The sequence below is a fragment of the Camelus ferus genome, chromosome 25 (assembly GCF_009834535.1).
Source record: "Camelus ferus isolate YT-003-E chromosome 25, BCGSAC_Cfer_1.0, whole genome shotgun sequence".
Taxonomy (NCBI): Eukaryota; Metazoa; Chordata; class Mammalia; order Artiodactyla; family Camelidae; genus Camelus; species Camelus ferus.
The window spans coordinates 30,209,423-30,225,446 of record NC_045720.1 but is presented as its reverse complement, the minus strand read 5'-3'; the positions used below and the strand labels follow the sequence as shown (position 1 = coordinate 30,225,446).

At 45.1% G+C, this 16,024-nt stretch overlaps 1 protein-coding gene across 7 annotated transcripts in view; it reads right to left on the bottom strand.

Moving 5' to 3' along the window:
* Positions 1 to 16,024, bottom strand: part of SNX31 (sorting nexin 31) — a 63,694-nt gene that overhangs the window by 33,683 nt on the left and 13,987 nt on the right. For 5 of the 7 annotated variants that reach the window (XR_004315134.1, XM_032467771.1, XM_032467772.1 and 2 more), the window contains exons 3-5: positions 11,151 to 11,265; positions 7,953 to 8,017; positions 1,785 to 1,895 (exon numbers count right to left, since the gene is read on the bottom strand). Coding sequence is in view for 6 of the 7 variants with exons in the window: in XM_032467771.1 (XP_032323662.1) it covers positions 1,785 to 1,895; positions 7,953 to 8,017; positions 11,151 to 11,265 (291 nt within the window). In the remaining variant the exon portion in view is untranslated. Of the gene's footprint in view, positions 1 to 1,784; positions 1,896 to 7,952; positions 8,018 to 11,150; positions 11,266 to 15,246; positions 15,671 to 16,024 lie in introns of all 7 variants that reach the window. The other 2 variants (XM_032467773.1, XM_032467774.1) reach the window with 1 other exon arrangement.

Sequence of the window (16,024 nt, the reverse complement as noted above, 5' to 3'; positions counted from 1 at the left end):
GAAATCAGCACAGATTAGCAAGACTGGAAGCTGGGAGGCTAGTTTGGGAGCTGCTGGGGGCACAGGGCTGGAGAGGAGGAGACGGGGAAGAAGGGACGAAAAGGAGAGAGACTTGGGATGTAGCGTCAGTAGGATGTGGGGGGTGAAGTAGGAGGAGCCCAGGGTGGCTTCTCAATGGAGGGGCCTCGGCAACTAGCTGGCTGCTGATACGAGTCAACCAGGCCAGCAATCCAGGAACCAAGAAGAGGTTGTATGCGGTGACTTCAGTAGGAAGAAAGGTCCAAAATAATCATTCTCAAGTATATCAAGATCTAGAGAAGGGGCGTTTCCTGACCTGGGGATGCAACCAGGAGGGCGCGGGCAGGCTCAAATCTCCAGGCTGGAGGAGGAGCCACGGTGCAGGAGGACACCTCGGCAGTGCCAGGTGAAGGCAGGCTCAGGAGCTGGGAGCCCATCCCGGGGCACCTCCAGTCATCTGGCTCAGGAGGCCGCAGACACCACGACCCCAGCACAAGAACTTTCTGTCCTTGGAAAGGTCCTAGAAACTTTCTGACCTCCTCCCGGTTATAACTACTTCTTTTCCCTTGCATGTGTCTCTGGAGGATTAGAACTTGTGAAAGAACTTCCATCCAGAGTGGAACCCGAGAGTAAGAAATGGAAAGCCCCACAAGCATGCCCTCAGGAAGACAAGACTCAAGGGCTGAGAGGCTGACTTCCCGTCAGTGCCTGATGCACAGACCGCTGATAATACTGGAACTTTCTCAAATGACAAGGAGTTGGTCCCGGGTTGCCTCATATCAGCCTTGGGAAATTTCGCTTATGGTTTCCAGAGACCCAAACGAGACATGACCCAGGTCAGGTTGGGCTCATGAAATAAGTGAAACTGAGCTTTGTTTGTGTGACTGGACCGGTTTTGTCTGCTCAGGGAATTTTCAAATCCGGTCTCCGTTTGTTTTGACTTCAGCAGACTCTAACTGAACTCTCCCCTCTTTACATTCCCTGCCCACAAATACAGGCTGCCCTAACCCCTCCGAGGACCGGCCTGCCGCCTCTCCACCTTGCGTGACCCAAATTGCAATTCCCCTGCTATTCCCGAGTCACCCATCTGCTTGACAGTTTTGAGCTGCCTCATTTTACCTTTTTATTCAAGTGGACAGATCCCACTCCCTCCACCCCCTCCCCCTGCCCCAAGGGCCTGGGAGCTGGCCCTCAAGCAGTGTGGTGCCCTCCCCGCAGTCCAGCTCCAAGGAGGAAAGGCCCCAGGGGCAGAGCTGGTGACAACCGCATCTGGGCAAGGCAGAATGCTTTCTGGGTCTTGTGCTCTGAGTCCTCAGAGAACCTGCTAGAACTCAGGTCTGGCCCTGTGGACCCAGAATTAGTTCTGCCAGGCACTGGCTTCATGAGCTTTCTCCACAAGGGAGGAGGAACCAGCCCACTGGGTTGGTAGACTCATCTGGACTCCACCCTCCTTTCTGCTCCCAACCACGGACATCCCACAGTGAAGCACTTCGTGTATTTGCAGGGCACCTCCTTGGCTGAGTTTCAGGGAACCAACAGCAGCCTTAGGAAGGACCCAGGAAGTCGATGCTCACAGGGAAAAAAAACAAAACAAAACAAAACAAAGGGACTCAGTCTCTCAGAAAATACCAGCATCTCTACAGAGAAGTCATCCAGAGCGAAATGACAGGGGGGCAGTTCCCGGGAGGTAAACACATCCTAGCCCCTGTCTTCACAAGAATGATTCCTAAACTCAGCTTTGGGGCGGGGGTTCAAACACAGCTCACCTCTAAGACTCTTTCGGCAGTGTCTGATGTTAGAGCCTCGACTTTAATGCTCCTTCCATCAGGTAGAAAGATATCCAGAGACACTTTCTTGGTAGTGATGCTAAATGTGTCCTGTAAGCAAAAGGGAGAACAGTAAGCTTCGGTGCCCTTCCACGGGGCTCATGGCAGCAGGGGGCAGTCAGCTCCCTCTCTGTGGGCCCTTGGGGCACACAGTGTCCAAAGCACAGAGAGCCCAGGGCAGAGATTTGGAGGAGCGGGTGGAGGAGCCCAGGCAAAGAAATGACAGGCAGCTTGAATGATTTCCAAATAAACAAGGCATCCACTTTAGGAAAAAAGCTTTGGATAAAATCATCCACATGACTCTAGGTCATCGCAGATTTTAACTCTCATTTTGAATATTTCCTGGCATCCCTAAAAGTCCATAATATGCACTCATTTAGGATTCTGCTACAGCGAAACTCTGAAACTTCTAGTTGCAAACTGTGAGGCCTGTGTGGGGCAGTAAGTTTTTCTCTGGCAAACAGGCGGCCAGCTGAGGGCCAACACCCCAGCTCTGCACAGCCCTGACTGCACTGATGCCTTCTGCCTGCTGCGAGGGGACGCATGCGGGCCAGGAGACTGCCAACCTGGGGACGTGGGAAGCTCTCCAATGGAGTGCTCTAGAATGTCAGAGACACGCTGGAGGCACGGGAAGCCCACCAGAGTTCAGGACAGCACGAGGCTGAGGTCGGCTCTCAGGTACCATAGACAAGGGGACCCCGGGGGGAGGCAGGGTCAGTGGCTGCCCAGGCTGACCCCCCGCCTGGGGTGGCTGCATCTGGGGGTAGCTGTTCTCACTGCCTCCCAGACGGGATCCTGACTGTCCACAGAGCTGCTTCATCTCTGGGAGGCTGATGTGGATCACAGCCGTTCTCATCCCAGATCCCACAGTAGGATTAAACCAGAACGCAGCCACGGCATGCAATGCATTCCAGTCTCTCCTAGGCATTTAGAATAGCATGAGTGATGTGTCCTCCTTAGAAGAAGTGATAAAAGAGTCACTCAAATCATGCCCTGTGTTGTGAGCCTACTATATAAGCCAGAGCATTCACAATTAGCAATATCGTGGGCGGGAACGAGCTGAGGGAGGTGAGAAGAGGTAACTTTAAGTGACCAGAAAACTCCATCCATGTCACCTTCTTCCTGGATCAGTTTGGGGGAGGGAAGATCCAAAGGACTGATCAGAAGATTATTTGGACATCATGGAATTGGGGCTCCACTCAGCTGACCAGGCGACACCCCTTCTCAACAGGCAGCCCCTCCCCATTTTAGCCCTCCTGACCCCTCGCCCTCTCCCACCACCACCATTCACAGACACGACAGACCCGGCACCAGGCTTTGTAGGCAACTGGGAATCCGACAACCCAACTGAACTGTGAAAGGCCCATCACATTAGTGACAGGCTTATTTTTTCCTAATTTTGTTATCCAAGGGCAAGCTTTGGCTTTCAATGTTAACCACCCACCCCCAGCCCCTCTAGCCCACATACTAAAAGTTACTAAGTGTGAATGATTCTGAACCTTAGTTCTTTAGAAGAGAAAGTCTGCTATTTTCCAAAGCCAAAGGGGTGGTCCCCCAAAGCAACATTTGTTTTGAAATGTGTTGTATCTACCTCTATAGGTAACATGTGTCCTTTGTCATTTATGAGTAAATACAATATCTGTGTATTTGTTACATGTAAATACACTGTTAGATCCTGACACCGATAACTGTGCTCTGTGCCACCTGCTTCACACATAGAGAGACGCTCATGTAACTCTCATAACAACTCTGTGAGGGATATATACTCACAAAGCATCCTTTTCCAGATGAAGGAAAAGTTTACAAAGGTTAAATAACTTCCCCAGGACATACTGCTAGTTGGTGGCAGAATTCAGGCCAGCTCGGCATGTCTCTGGGCCTGGGCTCAAAATAGGGTGGACATGTCTCCTGGCTGGCCCAGCAAGGTTCCAGCATGAGCCCGTCATCCACGTGGCTTTGGAGTGAATGTCTGTCCCTCACCCCCCATTCATGTGTTGCAGCCGTAAGCTGCAAGGTGATGGTATTTGCAGACGGTGCCTGATGGAAGAAGAGACACCAGAGACCTTGCTCTCTGTCCACATGCACACAAAGAAGAAATCCATTTCTCACAGTTTTAGGAATTTCTGTTGTTTGAGTTACCCAGTCTGCATTTTGTTATGGCAGCCTGAGCTGGCTAGCGCCGGCGTAACAATGACAGTTCTCCTTTCTCTGTCACAAGTGTCCAGGACTGGCTAAGTTGTGCAGCTGCCATGTTACCACCGTGACACCAGCAGCAGGTACCATGGTGTGCTGCCTCCCTCCGCGTGCAGTAAGCTTCTGGCTGCCTGAGTGAACCGGCCACTTATTGATCACTGTGCTGGCCACTTTTCAAATAGTCCTGGGGCTTCTCCCTGTCAGAACTGGCCTCCAAGTCAGCAAACGCTGAACTAACCACCTGCAAGATTTTCCCTTTAAGTGGCCAGTGCTGGGACATCCCACCTCCTCGTATCCTTTGAGAATCACTCCAAGCCCTTCCACATAATGTCAGGGCCACTGGTCCCCTTCCTCCACAGCACCAGCCCCCCACACAACGTCAGCTGCTCTTTCTTCACATCTCTCTCATCAGGGGAATTCTGGCAGATTTCCCTACTTCCCCTGCAGTTGTAATAACTGACTGAGGTGAACCACAGCGTGGCCCTCAAGACCCCATATTTAGCTGAGCTTCAGGTCGCCAGGGGTTTCCTCAGAGAAACTGTTGCAAAAAGTCCCTTTCTAGGCCCACCTATGCCCAAATCTTGGGTTCTTAAAGGTTTTTGCCCTGGATTCACAAACATCGCTTACCTCAGAGGAAAACACTCTCAAAATTAATGGAAAGATATCATTGCCTTTTGATAAGATTTAAGGGAAAGCCTACCATTAATTGGTTACATCAGTGCAGCTCCCAACTCAAACTACATCACAGAGTAGTTACCTCTGTCCTGCTTTCCTCTTGGAGACAAACAGAAAACCATTGGAAGGAAAATCAACTTTGAAGAAGTGGAAAATGGCCCTGAGGCTGGACCACTGGGTTTGCAGAGAGGTTGCTAAGCACGGTTAACGCTGGATCTGGTCAGGGAGGAGGGAGGCAGAGGTGCAAAGGTGCAGCCGACAGCACACACAGGCACTGCCTTGTCACAGTTCATCAGGAGGCACAACGCCTGCCTGTGGGCACAGCTCTGGGCCCATCCGACAGCAGCCACTGGCTGCAGAGGCCAAGGAGACATGCAGACACCCATCTTCACTGAAAGCAATCTCTCAGCAGGCGGGGAAGAGGAAAAAGGGCTGGCACTGGTGATGGTAACAGTACTTCACAGGGGTCAGCATCGGCCAGATGACATTGAAGTGCATTAAGAGCACTGGCTCACTTAATCCTCACAACAGCCCTAAGAGACAGGCACTCTTCTCCCCATTTTATAGACAGGGAGACTGAGATGCAGAGAGGCTAAGTAAACTGCCCCCAGCCACACAAATTGAAAGTAGGGCAGCCAAAATTCTAAGCTCACGCCAAGCCTGCACTCATAAACACTAAGCCAGGCCTGAGGCTGATCAGTCAGCGGGAGGGTTGAAGATCTGGTAAGAGGAACTGTGTGGCTTTGGCTTCACCGCGGACATGCTGCTCTGGCCTGGGGGCAGAGTGTTAGAGAGAAAGTGCTCAGAAATGAGACAGGCGAGATCCAGAAGGACAGCAGACAGGTTCAAAGGACTCGGCTCCAGCAATTCCCAGCACTGGGAGCCCGCAAACCACTGGCTCACGGAACACATTCCCTGTCAAAGTTGGGGGATCACCTCGGAAGAGCCAGAGGTAAAGATCCCACCAAAAAAAGGAGGAAAGAAATGTGGCCAAATCAGGATGAAAAACATGTCCCCCTAGAATGATGCCATTAAGGAGACGGCAAGGAGGGCTGTGCTAATAGAAATACGGCTTCTCTGAACTAAGATCTCAAAGAACAGACAAAGGCCTCAAAAAAGAGGTATGATAACAAGAGGACACGAAAGTAAGCTGGCCAAGTTCATGCCAGCAGTGGAAGAGGGACACAAAGCCACTGCAAAAGTGAAAATTTCATCAAGAAGAGACATTGCAAATGCAGCTGGGGTAAAAGGCTTCTGTGCAGAGTTACACGGGTAAAAATTATGAAGAGAACTAAAGTCCGGATAAAACTCTTTTAAATCATCAGGGGAAAAAGACACTCAAAGCAAAACTCCAAAACATTGCTACCCTGTGAATGACTTTTAAAAAACATTGCAAACAAAAATCATAATGCACACAAAGATGACAGAACCCAGGCCAATCGTACCTCCATGCACTCACATAGAATGATTTGCAAGATGCAAACTTTAAAAAACAAGGCTCAGCCCTCCTACACTGTTGGTGGGAATGTAAATTGGTGCAGCCACTACAGAAAACAGTACGGAGGTTTCTTAAAAAACTAAAAATATAGTTGCCATATGATCCAGCAATCCCACTCTTGGACATATATCTAGAGAAAACTCTAATTCAAAAAGATACACACACCCCAATGTTCACAGCAGCACTATTTACAATAGCCAAGACATGGAAGCAACTTAAAGGTCCATCAACAGATGAATGGATAAAGGAGATGTGATATATCTATACAGTGGAATACTATTCAGCCATAAAGAAAGAATGAAATAATGCCATTTGCAGCAACATGGATGGACCTGGAGATTATCATACTAGTGAAGTAAGTCAGAAAGACAGATATGGTATGATAATCACTTACATGTGTTATCTAAAATATGACACAAATGAACTTATTTACAGAACAGAAACAGAGTCACATAGAAACAAACTTACGGTTACCAAAGGGGAAAGGGGACAGGGGAGGATAAATTAGGAGCTTGGGATTAGCAGATACAAACTACTATATATAAAATAGATAAACAACAAGTTTATACTGTATAGCACAGGGAACTATACTCAATATCCTGTAGTAAAGCATAATGAAAAAGAATATGAAAAAAAAATTTCAGGAAGAGGGTAGAGTATATGGCTATTTGTAAAATAAAAAAAGTACATAGATATGGATGCTTGTATCTGCACAGAAATGTGTAGAAGGAACACACACTAAACTATAAACAATAGTTCCCTCTGAGAGATGAGATTTGTGGTGAGAGCAGAGGCTACTTTTATGTACACCCTTTTGTGCTGTTTGTATGTTACCACCATTACCACCTCAACAACAAACTTTTCAAAGAGGAAATTATATCTCTCTATATATACATACATATATAATTGTGTATATATACACATATACCATCAAGTACATGTGAAAATACGAACAATCATACAATGAGAGGCTGCAGTGTCATTTCTCAGTTGGGTTCCTAGAAGTAGATCAACACAGTTGAACCCACTGAATAAATGCAATTTGCTCCCATTTTTACAAATCTAACCAGGGTATCATTCCTCCCCACACTAGGGGGCCAGTTCAATAAGGTATCATTGTACAACTTCACTCCTTCCAAAGCTCTTCCATTCAGTCAAGAACATACATGCAGGCATAAAAATGCTCCCCCATGTACCACCAGAATGAGTGACGTGCTAAACAAATGCACCTGGCCAAGCTCCAGCTTCCAGAGGGCAAGTGGCCAGCGGTTCCTTTGACCAAGAGGAAAGGGAGTTGCTATACGTCATTCTGTTGAGACTGAGTTTTCTCCATGATTTGTTTACAATAAAGTTAGGAGCAGAGAATATACAAGTTAACAGCTGGCATGGCTATTCCTGCGGCCCTGAGGTCTTCCCCGTCACACACGTGCAAATCCCAGCTACAGAAGTAGGGTCTCAGAGTTGTCCTAGGGCCCCTAATGATAAAAGGTTCTTTTCTTCATGGCCAGTTTTGAGATTCACAATGCTTAGGCTAAAATGGGCCAGTCAAGTGACACACTTAATTTTCCTTCTAGAATCTAAACCTCCAAAAATCCAAAATAGAAACCATCTTCCAGTGTACTCCAAATGGATGTATTTTATCTGAATCCAGGCTCTGCGGGGCTGTGAAAAGGCTGGAAATGCACATCAGGAGATACATTCCGCGGTGAAATAATGACCTTAGTAAAGACAAGTGAGCTTACCAACTGCACCAGTTTTAAAAAATCAACGAAGACGTCGCTTCTCAACATGTTTGGGTCCACGGTTACTGAAAAACAGGGACGGTGAACCTGGTTAGCATGGGGAGCTGGGTTGACTTCCCTGTTAAACTGCTCTGTCCTCCAGGGAGCCCTCCAGGCCTTGCCAGTGCACCGCTGCCTCCTTGAAGGCAATGGAGCCTGTGACCTCTGGGATCCATGAAAGTCTACAAAGCTCGCCTCCTCCAGGCAGCCTTGACAACAACATGAACCCATCAGACCAATCCTGGGTGACCGTTTCTAGGAATCCCACTTTATTTGTGCACACCCATTGCCCAAGATCCACCTTGTTGCCTCTACTTCTTAGAAAGATGATGAAATTAACACAAAGAAGCAATAAGATCTAAAAACCTGGACAGAGATTCCCACGTTAGTGAGACACTGGATAATTTGCAAATTTTAAATCAACCAAGAAACACTGACTGAGAGGAACTCTTTTAACGATAGGAGCTCTCAAGAGGTTCAACAACAACAAAAAAAGTGATTACAAGGCTGTCTGAGAGATTAAACGTTTCCATCCTTCTCTACTTATAAGAGCATTTTCCCCCCTTAGTTTGAAAGCTCCAGATGCCAATACCCAGCGCTGTGGCCAGAGCAGATGGAGCAGAGTTTCTCCTGAGAACCCCGAGCTCTGGGTGAGGCATTTCCTGGTGGACTCCTCACTTCTTTCTTTTTTTTTTTTTCCTATTTGTTTTTAAATGGAGTTCCTGGGGAATGAACCTCCTGCATGATAAGCATGCGCTTCGCCCACTGAGCTCTACCCTCCCCTGGCTTCCTTACTTCTTCTCTTCTTCCCCATCAGTCCTCTCCTTACTAAATCTTTATTAAATGTCTTTCTTTTTGTTGCTGCTTTACTGATTTTGTCAAATCACTTCCACCAGCGTTCAAAACCAGCACTGGCCAAGGTCATTTCAGGTCATATTTTCCCAAATGATGCCATGTTTTTCAAAATAAAGTAAGAGAGAGAGTGTCTGCATAACATGAGAACCTTTTTATGAAACGTGTTCCCTCTATTTCAAGGGCGATAATTTCAGGGGGGGAAGGCCCTCGTCTTGTTTTCTGGAATGTATGTGGCATATATGCAAACTCACTTTATAATCGTTAGCATGGAGACTTGGGGGTGGGGAAAGCTGTTGGGAAAGTGTTCACCCAACTACTGTGCAACTATTAAGTAAGCATTTTGTATATTTTAGCTCACTTAATCTTCACAACAAACCCTGAAGGATCTCTATTTTATAGATAAAGACACTGAAGCTCAGAGAAGGTAAGTGTCTTGCCCCAGGTGAGGTGCAAACCTGAGGCTTGCCTTCAGGTCTGACTAGAGCCCGTGCTCTCAGCCACAAGGCTATGCTGCACTCCTTCCTTTATCTGCCAAGAGGATGCACAAGGCATCCTGAATGTAGATACAGGCCAGGCCAGGCCTGAAGTGACCTCTTAAGCGTGGTGATCATTTGTGAAAAGGCCAGTTTCTAAAGGAGCATTTCACGAAGATAGGAGAAAACAAACCAAGAGAGAATGAAAATTCAAAAGATATTACATTGTCAGCTTGAAAGGGCTTATTTAACAGGTCTAAAAGAGGTTACACTTAGAACATTCTGTATCACAAAAGGTGAATGGAAAACAGCTGACTTCTAGAAGTTCTATTTACTGTGTTTAAAAAAATATGTGCGGCCCTGAGAAATAATGAGGTAAATCTATACTTGCTGACCTAGAGTAATCTATAAGATTACTATTTTAAGAGGAACAAAATCAATGTACAGAAGGAAAAGCTTTTTTTCTTTTGTTATCAAGGACATTAGTGGGGTAGTTGGTGAAGTCTGAATAATGTCTCTAGATTAGATAGCATTATTGTATCAATGTTAATTGCCTTAATTTAATAACTACACTGTGGTTACAGAAGAAAAGGTCCTTGATACACATAGATGTATTTAAGGGTAAAGTGGCTTGTATGTGCAACACAAGCCTCTCAAAACTTATATATATATATATATATATACACATGTATAGAAATGTATATATACATTCATAACACAAACACAGACGTGGGGACGTGAGAGAATGATAAAGCAAATGTAAAATGTTAACATTTGGGAAATCTGGATGAAGAGTACACAGTAATTTTTGCCTTGTTTGCATCTTTTCTGAAATCCAGAAACTCTTTCAGAATAAAAAGTTTTTAAAAATCAGATACAGAAAAGTGCACAGAGTAAGTTTCAATTTGTGTCGAACAAACAGCCGGGTACACCCACTAGAATACACAGGATGGTTTCTGAGAAATGCACAAGCTGCTTCTAACAGTGTTTTCTTCTAGAAGCTTGGGAACCTGAAGTAGAAGGGAATGCACCTTTCATCGTATACTCTTTAGACAGGTTGTATTTTTATAACATTTTGTGTCTATATCATTCCTCACCACCCCCCTTTCTTTTTTAATAGAGGGATTGTACTGGGGATCGAACCCAGGACCTCATGCATGCTAAGCACACACTCTACCACTGAGCTACTATCCTTCCCCTCTTATAAACCTTTGAATATTTGAATGCCAATGTTGCTTTCTCTCCACTCCCTCTTTTTGTGAGAGAGAAGTTTTGCTGTGCACAGCACTTTTCAGGAGCCAAGCAATGGGCCAGGACCTCTGTATTGCAAGCGTCACGGGGCCAGAGCAGACCTCAGGGAATCCCTGGTGCCCTAGTGTGACCCCCGGGAAGAACAGAGCTGGAAATGCCAGTAGACGTCTCCGACATCTCCTGAGAGCTTTCACATACATGGTTCATTTCATCCCTTTGCTCAGTGCTAATCCAAATGGTACTTCTTTGACTTCTGCAGTCAAAGCCAACACAGAGCACCAGGAGATGAATGTAAGCAGAGCATTTTCAAACCAAATGCAGAGACTACATGTTGTATGATTCCATTTTCCAGAGCAGGCAAATTTATAAAGACAGAAATCAGTGTCTAAAGACAGGGGCTGGTGGAGGAGAGACAGAGGGAGTGACTGGTTAAGGTATAGTTTCTTTTTGGGGTGGTAAAGATTACATTACAGCGATGGTGGCACAATCCTGTAAATATACTGAAAATCACTGAGCATATATATAAAATGGGTGAACTTTTTATCTCAATAAATCTGTTTTAAAAAATCTAAATACATACCATTTTGCAAATACTGCTCCAACTGGTCCCTTCTCTCATCAGCCATAGATGTGGTCATCGCGAGATAGTGCTTTGGCGGAAAGGGTGGCAGGCTATTTCCAAAGACCCGCCTCAGCTGAAAGATGCAGAACACACACAGTTAAGGCGAAGAGCCTACAAGTCAGGGGTGGTGAGCTACCCATGCCTCCTCTTAGGGCAAGTCTCACTCCGGCACTTAATTTAAAATTAACCCTTCCTGGTGGCCAAAAGGAGGAAAAGGGGACACCTTGATTTTCTTAAGGAGGAATTTATTTCAGTATAGGTTTCTAGAGCACCATTAGACACATCCCAGACTGACGACTCCAGAGGGAGTGTGGCAGATTTGGGGTACATTTTAATTTTTCATTTGTTTTTACCAAACTGCCCACTGGTCACATCATACAATATTCTTTTAATTCAGTCTCCAATAGAATCTGTGATATCAAGGATGATAGTTGGGAATTTAATTCCCCCACCCCACCTCCACCAAATCTGAACACAGCAGCAGGTGTTTACAGCTGTGCTAATTCAGTAGCCACTGGCAGTGCTGCCGGCCCGAAGTGAGCTGTGCTTAAGTGTGAAAAACAATCCAGATTCTGAAGACTTGGTTCAAAGGGAAGGTAAAACACCTCACTGATAATTTTTATATTGATTACATGTCGAAATGGCAATATTTTGAATATATTGAATTGAATTAAATAAAATATATTATTGAAATGAACTCCACTGGCCTCTTTTTATGCTTTATAACATGACTACCAGAAAACTTTAAAATACATATGTGGCTCACATTATATTTCTCATGGACAGTGCTGGTTTCTAGAATTCCTACAAGGCTGACATATGATCCCAATAGAAACCCAGCCAGGCCTCTCCCTTCTCCCCACACACATATGACCCAAGGCCACGGTGGAAATGACTTTTATGTAAGCTAATAGGGGATGCTTCAGAAATGATCTTTAAATTGAAGTAACTGAAAGTACGTCTTCCTTCAGTCCAGCCCTGCATTTACAAGGACAGCTTGAGGACCAGGCACAGCATCATTCTCTTTAAAGTAAGAGAAGGGAAACCTGGAAGGAATCCAGTTAGGTTTTAACATGGTACTTTGGAGCAGGAGGGCTCAGTGGCTTAAAGAAAATGAAAGCAGTGGCTTAAAGAGAAATGAGAATGCGAACAGGTAAGAACTTGAATGCCATGGCCTTTGCCACAAACACAGTTGTGTGTGTGGTTAATATTTACCTTGCATAGGTCCTATCTTCAAAACACATCAAGAATCTGTTCACTTCTCTCCACCCCCATGGCCATCACCCTGGTCCAAACCACTGTCATCTCTTCCAGGTTGTTGCAGTAGCCTTCCAACAAACCTCTCTGCCTCTGCCCTTGAGCCCCTTCTGTCTATTTCTAATAAAGACTCTAAGGTGGTACCTTAAAAATGTTAAGTCAGATCATTCTACTGCCTGCATGGCTTCCCATCTCACTCAACTACAAGCCCAAACCCTTCCAGTGGCCCAGAACCGTGTCACCCGATAAGGTGTCCATCAGCCACCTGTGACTACTTAAATAAAAATAAAATGTAAAATTCAGTGTCTCAGTCATACTAGCTCTATTTCAAATATTCAGCAGCCACCAGAAATGCCGCAAGTTGCTACTGAATTGGACAAAGAGGATATAGAGCGTTTCCACCAGCACAGAAAGTTCTACTGGACAGTGTTGATCTACCACCGAGAAAGGTTATTAACCGCCTGCCTGTAGGTAAAACACAGCTCCTGGATGTGTTTTGTTTGGTCTGCTAAGTTGTTTGTTTGATTTACAGGGAATTTGAATTTGATACCAATATTTTTTTTTTGTGATATAAAATATAAAAAGTTATGTCCTGGAGGGAACATGAAATGGTACAGCCATTTTGGAAGATAGTTTGGCAGTTTCTTACAAAGCTAAACATAGTTTTATCATACAATCCAGCAATCTCACTTCCGGTTATTTACGGAACAGATTTGAAAACTATATTCACAAAACCAGCATACAATATTTATAGGTACTTTATTCATAACCACCAAAAACTGAAAGCAACCAAGGTGTCCTTCAATGTGTGAATGAATAAGCAAACTGGTGTATTCCTACTATGGAATATTACTCAGCAATAAAAAGAAGTGAGCTGTCAAGCCACAAAAAGACATGGAGGAACATGAAATATATTGATAAGTGAAAAGCCTGTCTGGAAAAAGCAAAATTGTAGAGTGAGTAAAAATACCAATAGTCACCAGGAGCTTGGGATGGGGGTGTTGAACTGGTGAAGCACATGGAATTTTTTTAGGGCAATGGAACTATTCTGTGCGATATTGTCATTGCTGACACGTGATGCTATGCTTCTGTCAAACCTACTGAACTTTACAGCACAACCTTAATCTGTATGACTATTTTAAAAATCATACAGAAAGTTGAGGAAAACCCAGGACAGAGTGCAGAATGTAAGAAAACATTACAGGCAAAAGAAACTCTACGTAAGCACTGTGCTCTAGTTGGTAAAGTTGCTTCCTGCACAGGTACAGGTTAATAATTCTCATACCACTATATGCATGCACAGAACTGAACAATTAAGTAAACGGATGGCAGGTGGTGGGACTCAGATTTTTCACCGTTGGAATGAGGGTTTTCAGGTAAGTAAGGGGAACAGGCTAGGAGCCATGTGGTAATGGATGGTAGCTGAAGACACTGCTGTGAATTTGTTTCGCTTAATAGGGATACAGATGGCTACACACAGAAGTATTTATAGACATGCAGATACACATGGTGTATTCCCTTGCTCTGTCAGCTGAGGGCCTAGAAGCCACAGCACTGCACTGGTGAGGAGCACACCAGTGCCCAGACCTTGGCTTCTAATACTGTTCTCCAATAAAAGCAACTAGAGCTCCATGGAGAATGGTGGACTCCAGGACCGAGGCAGGAAACGTACAAGACAAGTCTGGAGCATCTGCAGCACCTGAAAATAAGAAAGTGCCCCAAACAAGCCAAGAAAGTCAACAACAGGGGCATGTCAAAGAAACGCAGCAGCAAACCGAAAGAGCTCCCACAGGCCAAAGCTGGAGTAATCTGAACAATAAGATAAAGTCCTAGTGACATCCAACCCAAAGTAGAAAGTAAATGTCCAGGAGTCCACACAGATATAAATTATTGAATAAACAAATAAACTGGAGAGAACAGACAAATCCCTAGTACAGAAGAATCCCAAATAATGTATGTAGGTACTTACCTCACAGAGAGATGGAGCATAAACCCTCACTCTTCTAAGTGTGGGCTGCGCATAGTGACTTCCTTCCAAAGAAGTCACTAAGGAAAGGGGGGGGGCGGAGGAGTTACTTTACACGGAGAAACCTGACAAACACTACCTCAGGCAGATGACCAAGGGCAAACAGTGTGAAGTCCCGTCCATAGCAGGTACCCTGGACATGATGTGATTAGAATGGCACTTGGTCTTGGCGATCGTCCTCTCAAAGGCATAACCCCAGTCTGGCTCTGGTCATGTGAAAAACATCAGACAAATTCCAACAGAGGGGCATTCTGCAAACTACCTGACCAGTAATCCTCAAAACAGCCACAGTCACTAAAAACAAGGGAAGTCTGAGAAACTGTCACATTCGAGAGGAGCCTGAAGAGACAGGACAATTAAATGTGATGTGCGACCTGGATGGGAGCTTGGGACAGAAATGGGACATTAGGTAAGCACTAAAGAAGTCTGAGTGATTGATGGGCTATAGTTAATAATAGTGTATCAATACTGGTTAATTAACTATAACAAAAGTACCATATAAATGGAAAACTACAGGGGAAACTGTGTGCAGGGTAGATGGCAACTCTCTGTACTATCTTGGCAATTTTTTTTAAAGATTGGTCCCCCCAAAAAAGTTCATTAAAAAAAGAAAAAGAAAAACTGATGTTCTGGCCTCTCTTGAGAAACCAGGTCTGGAATCACCTAGTTCACATTTTCTCAGGCAACTGTCTCCTTCAGAGACCTAAGCTGTTCCCACCACTCCCCGCTGCCTCACAGCTGACCCACATCTTGCATTTAAATTTAAATTACCTGCGTAACCCTGGTGTCCAATTAGTTTGCAATCTTTCCTCTAAATCTAATAGTATAAAATATGATTGCAACAATTCCATTTCTTCAAATGCAAGGAAATTTTCCTGCTATGCCAGAGACTGTCCAGAGCCACTTCGCTCTCCACACCCCACCCCCACTGAAACGTCATCACAGGCAGGGCTGCTCAAACAACTTGGGATTTATGCACCCTATCCCGGCTAATTCCATCAAGCAGGAGCAGGAATTTATCTTCTTCGCATGCAGTTATTTCTTGATTAACTAAGTGATCTTTAAAAGGTAATTGTCTTCCTTGGCACATGTTCATAAATTCCTCAGGTGCTCCCGGATTGGTTAGAATCACAGTGGCCTTGAGCCAGCAGGGCTGCCTGGTCACCCATCAGGAGGGGAGTATCTGGGAGAAACCCTAAGGGAAAAGTCAACAAGGATTAAGGTCCTAATACCCATACCAGAGCCAAAACTCTCCCAGCAGGTTTTACAACCTGAGCTGACTTCTTGAAGAATCCTCCCCTGCCCCGACCCCGCCCTTTCTGTAGCACAGGACTAAGAGGGAAGAGAAATACGCAACAACCTGAGCGGTTGAGCCAGCCAAAGTCAATTACCAACTCCACAAGTTCTCTAACTCTCCCGAAATACAAACCTTTCAGTTGGTCTTGGATAGCACATAGTTTAGCTATTAAAACCACAAGCATACTGAGAATTATCTGGTATTAGCGTTTAGCCCCATCACTCTTTCCAAAAAATTTTCAAGAGATCAAAA